Raw genomic sequence first — 20,557 nt, 5'->3', positions numbered from 1 at the left:
AAGCAGCCGCGCACAAGCCTAAGATCGCAATGCGAAGCGTCGGCTGGAGGTGTGTAAAGCTCGCCGCAGTGGAAAAGCGTCCTCTGGAGTGATGTATCGCGCTTCACCATCTGGCAGTCCGATTGACGAATCTGGGTTTGGCGGATGCCAGGAGAAGGCTACCTGCCTGAATGCATAGTGTGAACTGTAAAGTTTGGTGGAGGAGGAATAATGGTCTGGGGCTGTTTTTCATGGTTCGGGCTAGGCCCCTTATTTCCAGTGAAGGAAAATCTTAACGCTACAGCATACTATGACATTCTAGATGATTCTGTGCTTCCAACTTTGTGGCAACAGTTTGGGGAGGGCCCTTTCCTGTTTCAACATTACAATGCCCCTATGCACAACGCAAGGTCCATACAGAAATGGTTTGTCGAGATTGGTGTGGAAGAACTTGACTGGCCTGCACAGAGCCCTGACCTCCACTCCATCAAACAACTTTGGGAGTAATTGGAACGCCGACTGTGATCCAGGCCTAATCGCCCAACATCAGTGCCTGACCTCACTAAAGCTCTTGTGTCTAAATGGAAGCAAGTCCCCGCAGCAATGTTCCAACATCTAGTGGAAAGGCTTCCCAGAAGAGTGGAGGTTGTTATAGCAGGAAATGAATTCCCATGATTTTGGAATGAGATGTTTGAGCAGGTTTCTACATACTTTTGGTCATGTAGTGTATGTTAAAGAGTTAGATATCCTTTACTCTTTTGTCCTCTGTCTCATATTGTTTTCTCCTTAGTAAACACTTAAAGGGATACTTCGGTATTTTGGCAATGAGGCCCTTTTTATCTACTTCCATAGAGTCAGATGAATTTGGGATTACCATTATGTCTCTGCGTGTGGTTTGAAGGAAGTCGCTAACTAGCGCTAGCGCAATTGCTAACCGGTGTTGGCGCAATGACTGGAAGTCTTGACTCTCTCGCCATCTGTCCTCCCTGTGAGCCCCCCTCTCTCATCCTCCCACCACACACTCCATTGACTCCACTGTTGGGCAGTGCAGAGTGCAGACAGGCCTGAGCTGATCCAGTGCTGCCAGCTGTAGTACTGGATGTTGCTGCTGGGTGCATATGTACTGTGGGTGCCAGCCCAGCCTGGCCTCCCCTCACACACATGTGCAGCAGGCAGAGAGAAAGGGGGAGAGAGGGAGAGAGAAGGAAAATCAGAGAGGAGAAGGAAACAGGACAGAATCGACAGGAGAGCAACGCTGCAGTCTTTCAGACTAGAGGGGTTTAATGGTTGCCAGGTGCTAGTGTTAGGAAAGTGGAGGGTGGAGGCAGGGGTGGGGACGTGTACTGGCTCTGCCACTCGGGTTGGAGCTGGGTAGTGGGTGAAACCCCTGGTTGTCTGCTCTACAGCTGTTGCAACAGGGGATGGAATAGAGCTGAGAAATAACTATTATAAGGCACACAGGCTGTCTGGTGCAGAGGGGCCAACAAGAGGAATGGGGAGAGATCACAACACATTGTCAGTGAAGGAGCTGCAGAGGGAAAGACACACACAGTTCAGACGCTAAATTTATGGCTGGCACGGTTAAGAGCTTTTGCTTGACGTACCGATTGGTTTCAAACAACTGCTCTCAACACTGCAGCAGACGTACTTGTTGGTTTTGGGTCGACTTCAGGCATAACAGTGACCTGTCACAGAAGTCCTCCACCTGATAATCAGAGGCCATGATTGTGCTTCTGTTGTGGGTGTGGTAGAGGAGCAACCTTTATTTGCATGCAATTAGCATACACCGAGTGTACAAATCATTAGGAACACCCGCTATTTCCATAACATAGACTGACCAGGTGAAAGCTATGATCCCTTATTGATGTCACTTGTTAAATCCACTTCAATCAGTGTAGATGAAGGGGAGGAGTCCAGTTAAAGAAGGATTTTTAAGCCTTGAGACAATTGAGACATGGATTGTGTGTGCCATTCTGAAGGTGATTGGGCAAGACAATCAATTGAAGTGCCTTTGAACAGGATATGGTAGTAGGTGCACACCAGGCACACCGGTTTGAGTGTCTCAAGAACTGCAACGCTGCTGGGTTTTTCATGCTCAACAGTTTCCCTGGTGTATCCAAGAATGGTCCACCACCCAAAGGACATCCAGCCAACTTGACACAACTGTGGGAAGCACTGGAGTCAGCATGGACCAACATCCTTGTGGAACGCTTTCGACAACTTGTAGAGACCATGGCTCGACGAATTGAGGCTGTCCTGAGGACGAAAGGGGGTGCAACTCAATATTAGGAAGGTGCTCCTAATGTTTTGTACACTCGGTGTATATTAACATTCGTTACCATGTCTCCCGACAGTGGAAGAACTTCTCTGGCATTCTGCGGGAAACAAAGACATGCTTCACCCGCACCGTGCCGAAAGAGCGGCAGAGGCTGCCCAACTACCATCAAAGTCAAACAAGGCAATCTATTGTTTCAGACGGCACTCTATCGCCCTTCTTCCGAAGAGAAAGTGACATCTTTTTTTTAGTTTGGTGCGGCGATAGAGCGCTGTTTGAACTAGGGCGTAGAGAAAGTCATGTCCCAGTGCTTTCCAGTCTGGTAGGTCTATGCAGGGTCTCTGCTGTTCTCTCCTAGATGAGCCCTGTCTGTCCCCTCAGTACTGTAGCTCTCTGCTGATGACGAGCTCCCATGCAATCCTAGTTCCTATTTTCACCTAGTTACTATTTTCAGTGCTCAATTCTACTGCCCTACAGTCTGAGTCTACCATCCACACACTTTCACATTTTCAGTGCTCTACTCACCTGCCCTACATTTCCACAGCACACAGTGGGGTTGACCAGTAGCCAGATGTCTCATTCATTTATATGAACTCAGACAAATGCCAAGTATGATACACACGTCATGCCTCCTGCTCACCCACTCCTTCTCATGCCCACAATATCATGCAGCTTACCAACCCTCCCTCTCACTGTGCCTACTTGACAGAATCCCTACACATTCACACCGTCTCCCTCCTAAACACGCTGTGACTAGTGATGTTCATCATCTAGTGTATTTCTGTCGCAACTCTCTGCTGCAGTGGGTCGTGCGGAGGATCATATGGGGGAGAGCTGTGTTTCGTGTCATATGAGGGGCTGTGAGGCTGTAACGTAACCGCAGGAGGAGAGGAGGAAGTCGGGGGAGGGCCAGCCATGTGTGTGACAGGCCCACTGGAACAGACAGAACTGCTCTTAAAGCCACTGTGGTTCTGTTCTGGTCCCCATGGGTAGCTTCTGTTTCCCTGTCGCCCTCCCAGGGTGGTCACGCCTCCAGTGTGTGCACCCGCGCCACATTCTGATCACATGGCATGATGCATGTTGGGTACATGGAGGTGTGCCAATGGTATATATTTTGAGTAGTGAGTGATGTATTTTGTGTGTGTTGGCAGCAGAGGCTCATCCCTTCTGGCCTATGGCCACCCTGGTTGCATAGTGGTGTCAGTGGTCTATGTTCTGTCTGCAAGCTGCTCTTTAAGGGCTCTACTTAGCACCACTGATAAGCTCTGAGGCAGAGCCCTCTGGGCGCCAGCTTCTGGCACGACCACCAGCCAGGCATGTTTGGGAGTTAGCACCTAGGTTTACACTAGCTAATGCAACACAGAACGGTCAGGCTCACCTCCTAAAGACACCAACCACTCACACATTTTACACTCACTAGCACATTTTCTCCGTCTCTTCTGCCCGGTGCAGACAATCCTGGCAGCTGGTTGGCCATTTGGTGAACACTTGTCCTCTGAATGTGATCTCATCCCTGTAGCTCATTATGGAGGGGCTGGGTTTGTCCTCCCTCCAGCTGGCAGGACAACACACACACACACACACACACACACACACAGAGGGATTGTATTAGTTTTCTGAGTGTTTTTAATAGTAATCAATGTAAAAGTTGCACACACTTTCTCTTTCTGACACATCTACACAGGTGGCTTGTATCTGTTCAGTGTTAATGGAGACTGATTTTGGAAACGCATTGTTGTTCCCCAGGCTTACAGTGACACAGTTCATTCTCACTCATGCATTTGTTCCTGTATTAAACCTGCACTAGGAAGCACTCACTTATTCATTCACAGTTACAGTGACTCTGTGTGAAGTGGGTTTAAGTGTGTTAGTGCTAACAACTGTGGAAGACTGTAAACAGGCCTTCAGGTCTGCACTCCCACTGGAAATAGAAGAACTGCCAGTGCCCAAATATTTAATGAGTCCTTTAACCTTAGCTCGCTCTCTCTGGTAGAACGCCCTTCTAGCCTTGCCTCTCAGATCGTTCACAGCCCCCCTGGGTTGGGGACAGAAGCACCAGATCATCAGCAAACAGTAGACATTTAACTTCAGATTCTAGTAGGGTGATGCAGGGTGCTACAGACTGTTCTAGTGCCCTCGCCAATTCTTTCTCTCTCTTTCTCTCTCTCTCAAGTCGTTTTTTTAATATGTCAGCTAGAGTTAGCAAACTTTTTCCCTTGTTCAACGCACCTCTGGTTTGGCTTTAATTTCCCTCACTACTAGCTATAGATTGGAATGTAAGATAATGTGATTTAACCCTAAAATGTTGGACCATTATACTGGTAGTTACAGGTGTGGCTATACAAAACGTCAGTAGACATGTTTCAACTGTCCTGGTATTGGGGATACTATCTTCGTCCTAGATTCATCGAAACGGGAGTCTCGTAAAATGTCTGTATTCAGTTGCAGGGGGTCCGTTTGAATATAGAAAATGCTCCTTTATTAAAATAAATCCCTATTTTGGTCCATGAGGTAATTCAACTGTGTACACCTCCATCTTTTCAAATTGATTGAGACAGGTGGTCCACCCCAGAGTGCCACATGTTATCGAGACAGTCATCTGTCATTATCATTGAGAGAAGACTTGAAATAAACAAGATGGTGGCGTACATATTGTTGGATTACTTCATGGAACAAAACATGTATTTATTTTAATAACGGAGCATTTTGTAAATTCAAACGGTCTTCCTGCAAATGGACATGGACATTTTGAGACTCCTGTCCATGAATCGAGGACTAGGATGGTATCCCTAATACTTACTAATACTTTAGTAAGATAGATACTATCCACTGCAGTGCTGTCTTACTGGACGTGTCCGAATACCAATGTATCTCATTGAAAAGTGTTTCTTGTTTGTTCTCTTTGCCTTCGTCAGAGCTTTAAACAAAATACACGTTAGATGTTTGGGATGCTCTGGTTCAACGTGTACCACAGTGTGTTCCAGTTCCCACCAGTATCCCGGAACTTCGCACAGCCATTGAAGAGAAGTGGGACAACGTTCCACAGGCCACAATCAACAGCCTGATCAGCTCTATGCGAAGGAGATGTGTCGCACTGCATGAGACAAATGGTGGTCACACCAGATACTGAGTGGTTTTCTGATCCACGCCCCTACCTTTTTTTTTAAGGTGTCTGTGACCAACAGATGCGTGTCTGTATTCCCAGTCATGTGCAATCCATAGATTAGGGCCTAATGAATTCATTTGAATTGACTGATTTACATATATGAACTGTAACTCATTACAATCTTGGAAATTGTTGCATGTTGCGTTTTATATTTTTGTTCAGTGTATTTATCAAGAGTTTTTATCTATTTTCTGTAGCAGTCTATTTGCCACCACAAATCAATGCTGGCACTAAGACCACACTCAAAGAGCTGTATAGGGCCATAAGCAAACAAGAAAATGCACATCCAGAGGCAGCGTTTCTTGTGGCCGGTGATTTTAATGCAGGGCAACTGAAATCTGTTTGACAAAATTTTTACCAGCATGTCACCTCTGCAACTAGAGGCCACAAAATTCTTGATCACTTTTACGCCACACACAGAAAAGCATACAAGGTGTTTCCCTCCCATTGGCAATTCAGACCATTACTCTGTCTTCCTAATTCCTGCTTACAAGCAAAAACTCAAACACAGGAAGTACCAGTGACATGCTCAATACTGAGGTGGTCCGATGAAGTCGATGCTTATGCTTATACAAAAGTATGTGGATTCCCCTTCAAATTACTGGATTCAGCTATTTAAGCCACCCATTGCTGACTGGTGTAAGCACACAGCCATGCAATCTCAATAGTATGCTACCGTTCCAACAAGTCTCAGTTCAAATATTTTCTGCCCAGCTAGAGCTGCCCCGGTCAACTGTGAGTGTTTGATTTTGTGAAGTGGAACATCTAGCATCAACAACGGCTCAGCCGCGAAGTGGTAGGCTACACAAGCTCACAAAACGGGACCGCCGAGTGCTGAAGGGCGTAGCGTGTAAAAATCATCTGTCCTTGGTTGCAACACTCACTACCGAATTCCAAACTGCCTCTGGAACCAACGTCAGCACAAGAACTGTTCGTCGGGAGCTTCATGAAATGGGTTTCCATGGCCAAGCAGCAAGCTTAAGATCACTGTGCGCAATGCCAGGAGTCGGATGAAGTGGTGTAAAGCTCGCCGCTATTGGACTCTGGAGCAGTGAAAACACATTCTCTGGTGTGAATAATCATTCTTCACCATCTGTGAGTCCGACGGACAAATCTGGGTTTGGCAGTTGCCAGGAGAACGCTACCTGCCCCAATGCATAGTGCCAACTGTAAAGTTCGATAGAGGGGTATTTAATTGTCTGGCACTGTTTTTCATGGTTTGTGCTAGGCCCCTTAGTTCCAGTGAAGGGAAATCTTAATGCTACAGCATGCAATGACATTCTAGATGATTCTGTGCTTCCAACTTAGTGGCAACAGTTTTGAGAAGGCCCTTACTTGTTTCAGCAGGACAATGCCCCATGCACAAAACGAGGTCCATACAGAAATGTTTTGTCGATCAGTGTGGAAGAACTTGACTGGCCTGCACAGAGCCCTGACCTCAACCCCATCAAACACCTTTGGGATGAATTGGAAAGCTGACTATGAACATCAGTGCTCGACCTCACTAATGCTCTTGTGTCTGAATGGAAGCAAGTCCCTGCACCAATGTTCCAACATCTAGTGGAAAGCCTTCCCAGAAGAATGGAGGCTGTTATAGCAGCAAAGGGGGACCAACTCCATATTAATGCACATGATTTTGGAATGAATGTTCGATGAGCAGGTGTCCACATACGTTGAAGTCGAAGTTTACATAAGCCTTTGCCAAATACATTTAAACTCAGTTTTTCACAATTCCTGACATTTTAATCCTAGTAAAAATTCCCTGTCTTAGGTCAGTTAGGATCACCACTTTATTTTAAGAATGTGAAATGTCAGAATAATAGGAGAGCGATTATTTTTTTTATTATTTTTTTTTTCAGCTTTTATTTCTTTCATCACATTACCAGTGGGTCAGAAGTTTACATACTCTCAATTAGTATTTGATAGCATTGCCATTAAATTGTTTTACTTGGGTCAAACGTTTCGGGAAACCTTCCACAAGCTTTTCGACCTGTCCCACAGTAAGTTGGGGGAATTTTGACCCCCTTCCTTCTGACAGAGCTGGTGTAACTGAGTCAGGTTTGTAGGCCTTCTTGCTCGAAAATGCTTTTTGCTCTGCCCACAAATTTTCTATGGGATTGAGGTCAGGGCTTTGTGATGGCCACTCCAATACCTTGACTTTGTTGTCCTTAAGCCATTTTGCCACAACTTTGGAAGTATGCTTGGGGTCATTGTCCATTTGGAAGACCCATTTCCGACCATGCTTTACCTTTCTTGACTGATGTCTTGATGTTGCTTCAATATAGCCACAATTTTCCTTTCCTCATGATGCCATCTATTTTGTGAAGTGCACCAGTCCCTCCTGCAGCAAAGCACCCCCTCAACATGATGCTGCCACCCCCATGCTTTGCACTTTTCGCACCAAAGTACGTTCAACTCTAGGAGACCGAACGCGTCTCCTTCCTGAGCGGTATGACGGCTGCACGGTCCCATGGTGTTTATACTTGCATACTATTGTTTGTACAGATGAACGTGGTACCTTCAGGCGTTTGGAAATTGCTCCCAAGGATGAACCAGACTTGGGGCAAAACGACAGGGAGAGCTTTGTAAATGTGTTTCTTTGTGTTGAGTAATGGCGATTTGGAGTTTATTGTTTTAAAAAAAAATTACCTCTGGTTGCACAGGTGATGTGCTGGTTAAACTTAAATCCCTGGCCACTGGGAGCGCTGCCTCTGGATGTGTATTTTCTTGTTTGCTTATGGCCCTATACAGCTCGTTTAGTGCAGTCTTAGTGACTAGAAAACCCAGCTAGATGCATATTATCCCGTCCTTGTTCAGCCTTTATGCTGAGAAACGCAGGATATTTCAGTTCTTCAGGTCCCATTGATAGGATAATCTCAAACGGATATCGTCCATTTTGTTATTTAGTGGTTGTACGTTCACCAGTTGAACTGAGGATAGAGGGGGTTTATACTCTTCCTCTTTCGAGTCCCGGTTATTAGGGCCGGAATGAGCAGTACATCCACAGCTGCCGACTCGTTGAAGTAGATATCTGTTCTGATGTCCAACTGCTGTTTTTGGTCATAGGAAATTATGGCGGGAATATTATGTACTGAAATAGTTCAGACCATTTGTGGGTCTGACACACAAAATAGTCTAATTTGTCAGGAGCCCGTAAAACGGCAGCTATCCACTGCAACCCAGTCTTCACACGTTCCTACTACGTAGTCTTATGGACTGAAAGATCCTTGCTCTAATCTATTTTGAAATCCAATACACGTGTATTCTCTTCTCTGTAGTCATTATTATAGAAACAACCACTTGTGCTCTGTGAGATTTCAGCCCTTTAGGACAGGGATATTCAAACTGGGTTCTGAAGGGGCCGTAGCATGCTGACCAAACCGCGTGCACGAGAGTTGCAAAATATATCTACAGTCAGGCGCTAAAATAGAGCTTGGTTCTATTTGTGGGGCTTAATGCGCTGCAAGTCCCGCCTCTCCCATCTCATTGGTTTTTAGGAGCATATACCCATGTGGGTGATTGAAAGATGAACTGAGGTCCACACTCCAGTCCAGTTGGTGGTGTAATGTACTTTAAAGTTGGTTGCCAACCGCCCTATAAAGTCCAAAGAAGAAGAAGCCTGAAGGAGGAGAGATTACTAGAACAAACTCGGGTTTCCCTTTTATCTGTGGATTAATTGTCGGAGTAGAGGACCTTGTGCATTTCAGGTAAAATAACAACCCAATGTTTATATCTCTGGACAAATTAGCTTGCAACAGCAAGCTAGCTAGCTAAATTGCCTTAAATGTTTAATGCTTTTCGACCTGTCCCAAAATTAATATAGTTGTTTCAGAATTTGTTTTGATATTTCAACCTGCGCGTCCTGATATTTCAACATGCACACGCGGACGCACGCGCTCGAGCAGTCTGGTCTGCATGTAAGGGCATCAGCAGAAATTGTGAGATTTTTTTTTTTTTACCCCAAACAAATCTCCACTAATTTTAAATATTGGTTTTATTATACCTACAGAACATGTTTTGGGTAAAATAATGATCAGTCTTATTGTCTTTCCTATCCACCCCTACTTTTCACCAATATGCAAATAGCCGTTGCATTTGCCTGTTCCACTCTGTAAACCAGTGGTAGTCATTGCGCGGATCATGAGTCGCATGTAGCTTTCAGGAACTTAATTGCTGTTTCGTTTTTTTATTTTAAGGGGTCCTCGGCCAGGGGCTAAATCATATTTTGAGGTCCTTGATAGGGCTGGGTGATATGGACAAAATATATCACAATATTTTTGACGGTATTTTATGTTTTTGAATAATATACATTCTAAATATGTTTATGAGTAGTTCATGACCCTAGAGTGGCAACACAATTATAAGTGATTTCAAGGGGGCTTTCTCCATTTACTGTTCTATTCAACTCCAAACAAAACGCATTTTCATCAATTTATGCATTTCCTGAACTTTTATTATAATTTCCACACTGTGACACGCAGCATGATATGGGCAAAAAATATAGGCCTAGTTAATTGGTGAACTGTTGGAATCTTGGTAATATAATCATTATTTTAATTCTATAGTGGGCAACACCTTGAATAAATTGTTGTTTGACATGACAATGAATGAATAAACCAGGGAGGAATTATTGACAGGGTAGGAAGCAAAGTGTTGGTCAGTGTTTGAGATGGTTTGGGATGAGTTGGACCGCAGAGTCAAGGAACAGCAGCCAACAAGTGCTCAGCATATGTGAAAACTCCTTCAAGACTGTTGGAAAAGCATTCCAGGTGAAGCTGGTTGAGAGAATGCCAAGAGTGTGCAAAGCTGTCATCAAGGCAAATGGTGGCTACATTTGTTTAACACTTTTGGTTACTAAATGATTCCATATGTGTTATTTCATAGTTTAGATGTCTTCACTATTATTCTACAATGTAGAAAATAGTAAAAATAAAGAAAAATCCTGGAATGAGCAGGTGTGTCCTAACTTTTAACTGGTACGGTATAGTAAAATACGGTATATCGCCCAGCCCTAGTCCTTGACATATCTTTTTTTTAAACCCCTGCTTTAGAAGACTGGAGGTGAATGTCTGTTTCAGCTGCTGTCACTGTGTCGTACCTGCAGCTCTGCAGCATAAAAAACACCCCACCACTGTGTGTGTGTGTGTGTGTGTGTGTGTGTGTGTGTGTGTGTGTGTGTGTGTGTGTGTGTCAAAGAGACTGCTGAGGTCGTGAGAGGGGAGGGAAGGTGTGAGTTAGTGAATGATGGTGTGAAAGAGCATGGCCCTGTGGGACCAGGAGTCCTCCAGTAAATAATGGAGCTGGTTTTAAGTCCAGAGGATAGGGGGGGATGCTGCTGTTGCTTTCATCTAAAGGTCACAGGAGGACAGGGGGGGGGCTTTGTGTTCCTCAAAGGCTGTACCACACCATGTTATTAAACTAAAGCCAAACAGCGCTTTGGGTAAAGGTGCTGGTATCGCCTGGGCCCAGCCTTTCTATAGAAACGACCCTGCAACACACGAGGAGAGAGCAGAGAAAATGGGCCAATAGAATCATGTTACCTAGCTTATCACCATTTCTTTGCCACTGTGGTGTCCATTGTCCAATAAGAAGGCTCAATGTTTCAGCGAGGGAAGCAGTGTTTTGTGGTTATTGACCAGTGAGTTGTTATTGCAGTGAGGAGGATCGGCACCGGCACAGGGACTATGGGGAGAGAGGATACGACCGCCACCACCACGAGAGATCCAGCAGAGAGAAAGAAGACAGACACCGAGAGAAGAGACACCGAGACAAAGAGGAGGGGAGACACAAGTCCTCAAGCAGGTACAACACACATCCACACTCTTAACACACAGTAGACACTGACATGTTCAGGTAGACAGTGTAAGTAACCAGTGGTTGTCTGTGTGTGTTAACAGTAGCAGCAGGAGGAGACATGAGAGTGAGGAGGGGGACAGTCATCGAAGACACAAACACAAGAAGGTCAAGAGGAGCAGAGAGGACAAGGAGCCCAGCCAGGAACTCTCTGCTGACCAGGAGAACCAGTCAGAGCCCACAGAGTGACTCTCTGTTCCTCTCACCAGCCAATATGGGGACCCGCTGTGACCCTCAGGCATTCTGTTTAACATATCAGAGACTGGACTGCTCCTCTAATATATTTCAGTTCACTTTGAAGGTGAAAAACCCAAAGCATTGTTTTATGTATACGTTGTATACAACTTGTATATTTTGAGTCATCTGAGAGACGTGTTTTGTTTTATTGAATTTAAGAGATATGTTTGGATAAAGGAGCTGACTGGACCTAAGTTGAATGGTTCAAATTTGAGTGAGCTGTGTTAAATACATATCTTATCCCAGGTCATTTCACGTGCACCCCAACCCTCGCCAAAGCTCTGACAAGTGTCCTTTTCAAATGACTTTATTGATTATTTCACCAAAGGTACCATCAGATATACTACGTAGGCCGACGCGTGAGACAGAACTGTGTTCGATGGTCCTAGACCAGACTCATCCACGGAAACACACACAGAAACCAAGTCAGTTAGTTTTTTTCTCAAAAGTAGGAAAATCAGTAAGGCCTCCACAATTTTACCTTAATATTACTTTTAACAGATTATGAACACATTTTGACTTAATTTTTTTACTATACTTTTTTTGCCAGTGGTTTGATAATTTAGCAACAGCTTCTGAAAACATCTCAACACAGACGACTACTTGGCAATGTGTCCTCAGTCTCAACAGATGAAGATTAAAGCCACTGTCAGTACAAACATAACGAAGAATATATTCAAAGGCCATCAAACAAACGTGAAAAGAAAGAGAAACAGTACTTGAATCAGTATTCTTTTTTTTTTTTTTTTACATCCAACAGTTACAGTAAAGAAATGCGAGTCCAATTAAATGCATACTCTAACATAGAACTAATGGAATTGGCAACTTGTTTCCCCATCCAACCACCCACCAGGGGTAGGGCCACCAGGGGTAGGGCCACCAGGGGTAGGGCCACAGATCCACATCCTCGCAGCTCAGTGTCTCGGGGGGGTTTGGTCAAACTCCTGTCACATGGTTGATTGGCCCCCTCTGAACTCCCCAAAGTCTCAGCTGTCCATCGGGAGTCAGGGTTCTAAGGTCCGCCTTCCATAGCTACATCACTAGTGTAAGCCCCTCCCATAAGGTAGGGCTCAGCGTTGTAAGCCAGTCTAAAGCTCCACCCACATTCCTTGGTCAGTGTTGGCCCTCCCCATGGCTCTGCGACTACAGCAGGGCTACAGCAGGCTGCCTGGCCAGGACACGATGGTCAGGGTGATTCTGCCCCGCAGCTCCTTCAGTAGACGCACCAGGGCTGTGTGGGTCATCCCCCACGTACTCTTTCCGTTCACCTCCAGCAGAATGTCCCCACACCTACACACACAGAGCGAGCGAGAGAGAGGAGGGGTTAATGCAGAGATGGACAAACGGAGATGGACTCAGTCTAGTACAGGAGACACTTGTAATGTGTAAATACAAGACTACTGTAATGATTAGGCCAATACTATATATCATTTATCACAGAAAAATAGAAGATTCAGCAGACATGCATTAGCCAGTTATATAGGTTATTTGGCCAGTGTGTGTCCTAGGTTTAGTAGCCCGTACCGTATCCTGCCATCGTTGTAGGCTGGCGTGCCCTCCACGATGGAGCGAATGAAGAAGGATTGATTGCAGTTGACCTCCTCCTGCCCCCCCACGATGCTGAAGCCTAGGCTACCAGAGGCGCTCCGGCGCAGCACAATATCTTTGCAGCAGTACAGGTGCCTGCAAAGGACAAAAACGGAGCTTAGGAAATATCTAGACTGCCGCCAGCATGTGTGCCCAGCCATTACTATGTGCACATACTGTATGCAGTAGTGAGATTGCAGAGTCCAGTGGAAGTCTGTCAGAAAAAACAACTGCTTGGCCGTCGTCCAATGAGAATGGGGAAATTACTTTTCCCCACAGGTAATGCAGAGCTGTGAAAATGCAGCACTGAGAAGGGAGTGATTTCAGTATCAGTCTCTCACACTGCCCAGGGGTGAGTGAAAATTACATTCAAATCCTGTTAGAAGCGTTGCCCGTCTGGACTGAATTCCCATGGTGATTCACTAGTTGGTTTTCCCTTTTCTTATACATTTTGCTGGTTGGGGAGAAATAGAGTTTTAGCTACTCCTGTATTTTATACATTTTTTACAGTAAGAGCACTTTTATACCAGCAGTGGCAGATCTAATGAGAAACGGGAATACCCCTCTGCTAGTCTGACCTCTGTCCAAAAGAGAGCGATTGGAGGGGTTTATTAATACCCTAAGCTGCTTAAAAGAGAATGAGGAGAAAGGGAGGGAGGGGGGACAGGGGATGAGAGTGTCAGTGACCAATGTCTGAGACTGGGATGTGAGGATGAGCAAGAGACGGTGAAGGCCATGGAGATAAAGCCTGACGATGTATACAGTAGTGTCTATTCATCATTCTGTCATCCCCCTCCATCTCCCCTTCTCTCCCATATCGGCCTTGTAATGTAGCCTGTACATCCTGAGATCTCTCTGTACCCTCTCTTAGTTGTTGGCCTGTGCTTTTCATGGAGGCCCTCACTCAAATAACAAGCCATGTTGATCAGCTCATCAAGTACAGTGCCTTCAGAAAGTATTCATACCCCTTGACTTAATCCACATTTTTGTTGTTACAGCCTGAATTCAAAATGAGTAAAATATTTTTCTCACCCATCTACACATAATACCCCATAATCAAAGTGAAAACATGTTTTTAGATATTTTTTGTGCAAATTGAATACATAAATATAATTTACTTAAGTATTCACACCCCTGGGTCAATACATTGTAGAAGCACCACTGGCAGTGATTACAGCTTTGAGTCGTCTTGGGTATGCCTGTATCAACTTTGCACATCTGGATTTGGGGATTTTCCCCAATTCTTCCTAGCAGATTTTCTCAAGCTCTTAAATTCGATGGGGGTTGGAGGTGAACAGCAATCTTCAAGTCTTTCCACAAATGTTCAATGGGATTCAAGTCTGGGCTTTGGCTAGGCAACTCGAGGACTTTCACATTCTTGTTCTGAAGCCATTCCAGTGTTGCTTTGGCTGTATGCTTGGGGTCATTTTCCTGTTGGAATGTAAATCTTCACCCCAGTCTATGATCGTTTGCACTCTGAAGCAGGTTCTCATCAAGGATTTGCCTATATTTGGATCCATGTATTGTTCCCTCTATCCTTACCAGTCCCTGTGTCTGAAAAGCATCCCCATAGCAGGATGCTGCCACCACCATGCTTCACAGTAGGGATAGGGTTAGACGGGTGATGAGCTGTACCTGGTTTTCTCCAGACAAAGGCAAAGCATTACATTTTTGTCTCATCAGACCACAGCATCTTTTGCCTTATGCTCTGAGTCTTTCACGTCCCTTTTTGCAAACTTGAGGCGTGCAGTTGTGCCTTTTTCTTAGGAGTGGCTTTTGTCTGGCCACTCTCCCTTAAAGCCCAGATTGGTGAAGTGCTGTAGAGACTGTTGATCTTCTGTCAGGTTCTCCCATCGTGGCCAAGGAAATCTGTAGTTCTGTCAGAGTGGTCATTGGGTTCTTGGTCACCTCCCTGACCAAGGTCCTTCTTGTCCGGTTGCTCAATTTGGTCGGACGACCAGCTCTAGGCAGAGTATGTAGTTCCTTGTTTTTCCAATACCCAATGACAGACACCACTGTGCTCTTGGTAACTTTCAACACTATATCAATTGTTTTATACCCTTCCCCAAACCTATGCCTCATCACAATTCTATCTCAGAGATATACGGACAGTTCCTTGGACTTCATAGTATAGTTTCTGCTCCGACGTGCACTTCACCTTTGGGATTTGGTTAGTGGATCACATCCAACTTTTTAGATACATACACCGCCATCTTCTGTACTGGAGTGTGAGGCCAGTAATGGTCTACCTACATGAAATTATCTTCATTAGCCCTGTTCCTCTAAGAAAGTAAAATATAGCCCTAGACACCACTTCTCTCCCGCCACTACACCACCTAAACCCTAACCCCGCCCAGCCTCTCTAACCCTTTCACACACACTCTCCCTATTTACGTCATACAAATAGAAATAGAAACACATGCTCCACCGTTTCCTCCACTAAACACTCATCACACAGACCTGTTTCAGGTATCCCCATCATCCACAATGTGGCATTCAAACCTGTGTGCTTAAATCGTAGTCTTACTCCACACAACTTCCTCTCTCCTACATCCCAGTGTGACCTGAATATCTACCCCCTCTCTCCTCACAGCACTCTTAGCCACCACATCGGCCTTCTCATTACTCTCCACACCCACATGGGCTTGAACCCAGAAAAAGCTTACCACCACTCCCATCCTCTCCAATCCCATTAACAGCACCATCATCTCCACAAACAAGTCTCCCCTATCCGGTCCGCCCGTCGTGACTCTACTACTCAACACTGCAGCCGAATCAGAGCAGATCAACACTGAGTGGTTTCACCTCCTCCACCCATCTCAAACCTATAATCATGGCCATCAACTCGGCAGCATACACTGACATATAATCAGTTAACCGCTTACATAATCTAACATTTAAATCTTGGATATTCACCAGTGGAGGCTCTTCAGAGGAGGAAGGGGAGGGACCATCCTCCTCAGTGAATTTCATACATTTTAGAATTTTAAAACATTTAAAAAGTTATCCTAGATAAAACTATACTAAATATAATCTCGTCACCAAATAATTGATTAAAACACTATTTTGCTAAGAAGGTCTACAGTAGCCTCAACAGCACTCTGTAGGGTAGCACCATGGTGTAGCCGGAGGACATTAGCTTCCGTCCTCCTCTGGGTACATTGACTTCAATACAAAACCTGGGAGGCTCATGGTCCTCACCACCATTTCATAGACCTACACAGTAATTACGGCAATGTCCGGAGGACATCCTCAAACCTATCACAGCTCTGGCATCATGAAATGACATGTCGACCCAATCATAGAATCACAGAATGAATCTAGTACTGAAAACATAAGCTACAGCTAGCTAGCTCGCTAGCACTGCAGTGCATAAAATGTGGTAGTTGACTCAAAGAGAGAGAAAATAGTTGAACAGTTTTGAACAAATTAATTTCCTCCTAAATGAAGGAGAAGCAAGAGAGAAATGGAGAGAGAGAGTGTGTCATTTTTTTCCAGTTTCACTTACTTAGCAGCTATCTAGTTTATCCTACTAAAACACCCTGCTCAAACAGGTTATGACTATCCAACAACAATGGAACTATTCCAAGTCAAGGTAAGCTTTTGGTTTTGCTAATTTATTGCCACCGGGGCCCGCCAGTGTAACTGCTTACTGGTTTACTAACGTGTTAGCTCTATTAGCTTTGCTGAATATGACAATTTAGGCAAGGTTGGGTAGGTTACTTTCTAAATGTAATCCGTTACAGTTACTAGTTACCTGTCCAAAATTGTAATCAGTAATGTAACTTTTGGATTGCCCAAACTCAGTAACGTAATCTGATTACATTCAGTTACTTTTAGATTACTTTCCCTTTAAGAGGCATTAGAAAAAGACAAAAATGTATGTTACCAATTAAATGACATCTATTGCAAGATAAATCAATGTTAAAGTTTACATATCTGGCCATATATGGATTTACATTTTACTTTACGGTTTGGTTATGTAGGCTTCTTCTAACTCATCGCTTTCTACTACATATAATAATACGATTAAATTATATCTTTACATTAAAAACCAAAGTCTACCAGAATTCCAATAAATGTTATACCCCTTGATCTTCAAGAATAGGACTTGGAAATATGGAAGTATAGATTCGACAAATTGTTTTACCTGAGCATGACCCCAAAACTAAGGACTTATTAGCCAGCCCTACTCTGTTGTTTATGAGTCTGTTGCCATGGAGGGCTGATTGGGCTCATTGATTTGAGTTGAAAAATAAATGCTGCGCTCATGTAATGGCATGCTTTGAGCACTAGTGAAAGTGCTATTTACATGTGAAAAATGAATGTCATTTGCTGCATTTGCTATAGGCCTATTATTTACCTTATTGTTGGTGACACTTTGATATCTTGATAATATGCAGCTGTTTAACGGGCAAATCCAGCCTCTGTTTTGGTAAAAAGCTGAGGGATGGGCCTGTAGAAATGTAACCACTCTCAGATGAATAGACAGAGCTATGGATGCAAGGACTGACCATCCATGATATCAAAATTGTTTTAACCATGTTATGAGGCTATACAGTGGTTGTTTACATTTACAGTATTTACAAACATTGGAGAAAAACAAGCTTATATTTTGGGTTCTCATGGAGTGTGACAGTTCAACTAAGCTCATGAGGCATTTATTTATAAGTTATATTCTTCAAGAATCTATACATACATACATACATACATACATACATACTCTGCAAAAAAGAAACATCCTCTCACTGTCAACTGCGTTTATTTTCAGAAAACTTAACGTGTAAACATTTGTATGAACATAAGAAGATTCAACAACAGACATAAACTGAACAAGTTCCACAGACATGTGACTAACAGAAATTGAATAATGTGTCCCTGAACAAAGGGAGGGGGGGGGGGGTCAAAATTAAGTCAGTACCTGGTGTGGCCACTAGCTGCATTAAGTACCGCAGTGCACCTCCTCCTCATGGACTGCACCAGATTTGCCAGTTCTTGCTGTGAGATGTTACCCCACTCTTCCACCAAGGCACCTGCAAGTTCCTGGACATTTCTGGGGGGAATGGCCTTAGCCCTCATCCTCCGATCCAACAGGTCCCAGACGTACTCAAAGGGATATATAATTAAGCCAATTTGTATATCGATGATTCATGATTTAGGCTAGGATTTGTGCAGATATCCAAGGGTTTGCAACGTTCAGTAATGAGAACAGATGAGGTAATATTAATACAAGACTGTACTCGATAAGATATGAAAATATCTGAAGAGTCGATTCGGGAAATAGAGACTCTATAGACATTTTCCCGTGGTGCCCTAATTTCCCAGTTAATTAAAGTTTACATGATTAGTTTAATCACGTAATAATAATTACACATATAGAATTGATTTGATAAAATAACAGTCTTCACATTTAATGATAGTCAAAGGCACCACAATATATACATCCGAAAATGGATGTAGCAACTACAGATTGCCCCTTTTAAGTCTATCAAAAGTGTGTGAGTTTGAACATATGTCTATTAGGCCTATGGATTATGTTTTTTAATCAACATGAATTAGATTGATTAATAAAAGCCTCACTTTTATTCCATAGGCTGGGATCCGCACTATACAGCTGTTGCAAGAGCACATTTTTCACTGGCTGTCCACTGGTTTCAAAAACAATGATTGATAGGCAGCTTAAACTTATTGAATTCAACCCTTATTGGGTTCAAATATACATTTAGATTTGTGGACAGCTATCCATAATAACCACAATCCGTAAGGCGCAAATAGCTAAATGTGTGATTCACATCAATGCGCTATGTAGATATCAATAATAAGGGATATCCGTATCGCCGTAGACTACACCATCGGTGTCATCCTTACCTCCAAGCGTTTATTCAAGTTGGATAGTCTTTGGCTGCCGACAGCAGTCACACCATTGGAAGACATAGCTTGGACTGTAGGCTACAAAAGCTTATTCCTGCTCATTTCCCGAGATCCATCAAACACATTCGGTGTGTCATCATAGCGATCTCTGATTTATGGTCAGACTCACTCACGTTGAACAAATGTAGCTGTGCGCCTTATTTCAATGCCGATTTGAACGTCATTGAGAAAACAGAGAAGTGTCAAAGATTTAGCTCGCAAATATCATTTCTGAATTTAAAAGTAATCGTTGAAGTAATCATCTAATTTTTCATAAGCATCTGCAGTCTGATTACAATATTTTAGCTGGTAACAGATTACAGTTAGTTTTTTGTAATCCCTTACATGTAATCCGTTTCTCTCCAACCCTGACTTTAGGTAATATGGTGACAACTACAGTATGTAGGCTGTGTGTAGCAGTTTGGCTTGGAAAGGTTTTTTCGCATGGTCACATACACCTGATGTCTTGGGCATTGAAGTCCACAAGCAACAGGAAGAGGTGAAATGAGGAGAGTGTATAACGTAGATGCGAGAAGGAATACAACATGGCTGCTATGAAACTGAACTGTGTTTACGCGTGATCAGGGGTGTACTCATTCCACCGATTCTGTTGAAAGAAATTGTCTTAAACAGAAGCAAACGGAACAAAACGGGGATAAGCATAACTGAATTTGTCCAATAGAAACTCTCATTGGCAACTGTTGGACTAATGATTACACACAGATTTGAGACCTGTGTGCACCTACTTGTAAACTTTCATTCATAGACTAGGTTGTAGCAACCTCATGATGGGTATAGGGAAAATTTGAGTTTCATGTAGTAGCTTAAACCTATCGCTGTTACATTTAACTGGGAGAATGTAATATGAATAACACTCATCCAATATGCTGTAATAGAAATAAGGCCATGCTCATGGAAAAAAAAATGTCCTCCCTCATCTGAAACGGCACTGACCCCCACTGATATACACCCCTGCACCCACCCTACCACTGATTGGCTCTTTCAAACCATCTGTATACATCCTTAAAAACAAATACAACTGATTCTATATATCTCTCCACACACCGTCTCACGTCCTCACCCCATTCTCTCCTGCCCTCAATCACATCCACATCTACGCTTGGTTTCGGAAACAGCCACGGAGGAACGTTCCCCAACGCAATTGTCAGCCCCATCTCTCTCTCCCCCTGTCCATATTCTACCACCTTCTTCCCGATTTGTCCACCCATACATCATCTGCTTACCCACTCCTTGCACCCAGCATTCCCCAGTTGCCGTGACCGCAGAATGTCCTTCTGAACTCCCTTTCAACCTCGCCCAGTATGCTAAATCAAGTTTGTCCCGCCTTATCCTCAGTGGCATTTCCCCACTATCCACCTGCAATGCCTCAACAGGTGTCCTCCTGAAGGCACCCACACACAATCTCAGGGCTCTTGACTGTATCCTTTCCAGGCGCTGTAGTACCGTTTTGGCTGCCTATCTATATACAAAGAACCCATAATCCAAAAATGACCTGATCAATGCCTGGTACAAACAATACATACAACAGT

At 43.9% G+C, this 20,557-nt stretch overlaps 2 protein-coding genes across 11 annotated transcripts in view; one reads left to right on the top strand and one right to left on the bottom strand.

Annotated features, from left to right (window-relative positions):
- The window catches only part of fip1l1a (FIP1 like 1a (S. cerevisiae)), a 43,634-nt gene extending 31,915 nt beyond the window's left edge, over positions 1 to 11,719 (top strand). For 5 of the 6 annotated variants that reach the window (XM_029750824.1, XM_029750823.1, XM_029750826.1 and 2 more), the window contains 2 exons: positions 11,076 to 11,222; positions 11,318 to 11,719. In XM_029750824.1, the coding sequence (XP_029606684.1) occupies positions 11,076 to 11,222; positions 11,318 to 11,462 (292 nt within the window). In that variant the 3' untranslated portion in view covers positions 11,463 to 11,719. The remainder of the gene's footprint in view (positions 1 to 11,075; positions 11,223 to 11,317) is intronic. The other variant, XM_029750825.1, reaches the window with a different exon arrangement.
- An 82-nt stretch (positions 11,720 to 11,801) lies between these two features.
- The window catches only part of lnx1 (ligand of numb-protein X 1), a 69,607-nt gene continuing 60,851 nt past the window's right edge, over positions 11,802 to 20,557 (bottom strand). For all 5 annotated transcript variants that reach the window (XM_029750818.1, XM_029750819.1, XM_029750821.1 and 2 more), the window contains 2 exons: positions 13,035 to 13,193; positions 11,802 to 12,800 (listed from right to left, as the gene is read on the bottom strand). In XM_029750818.1, coding sequence (XP_029606678.1) covers positions 12,665 to 12,800; positions 13,035 to 13,193 — 295 coding nt within the window. In that variant the 3' untranslated portion in view covers positions 11,802 to 12,664. The remainder of the gene's footprint in view (positions 12,801 to 13,034; positions 13,194 to 20,557) is intronic.

This window comes from Salmo trutta, chromosome 4 (assembly GCF_901001165.1).
Source record: "Salmo trutta chromosome 4, fSalTru1.1, whole genome shotgun sequence".
Taxonomy (NCBI): Eukaryota; Metazoa; Chordata; class Actinopteri; order Salmoniformes; family Salmonidae; genus Salmo; species Salmo trutta.
The sequence above is the reverse complement of the archived record's forward strand: the minus strand, read 5'-3'. Positions and strand labels throughout refer to the sequence as shown.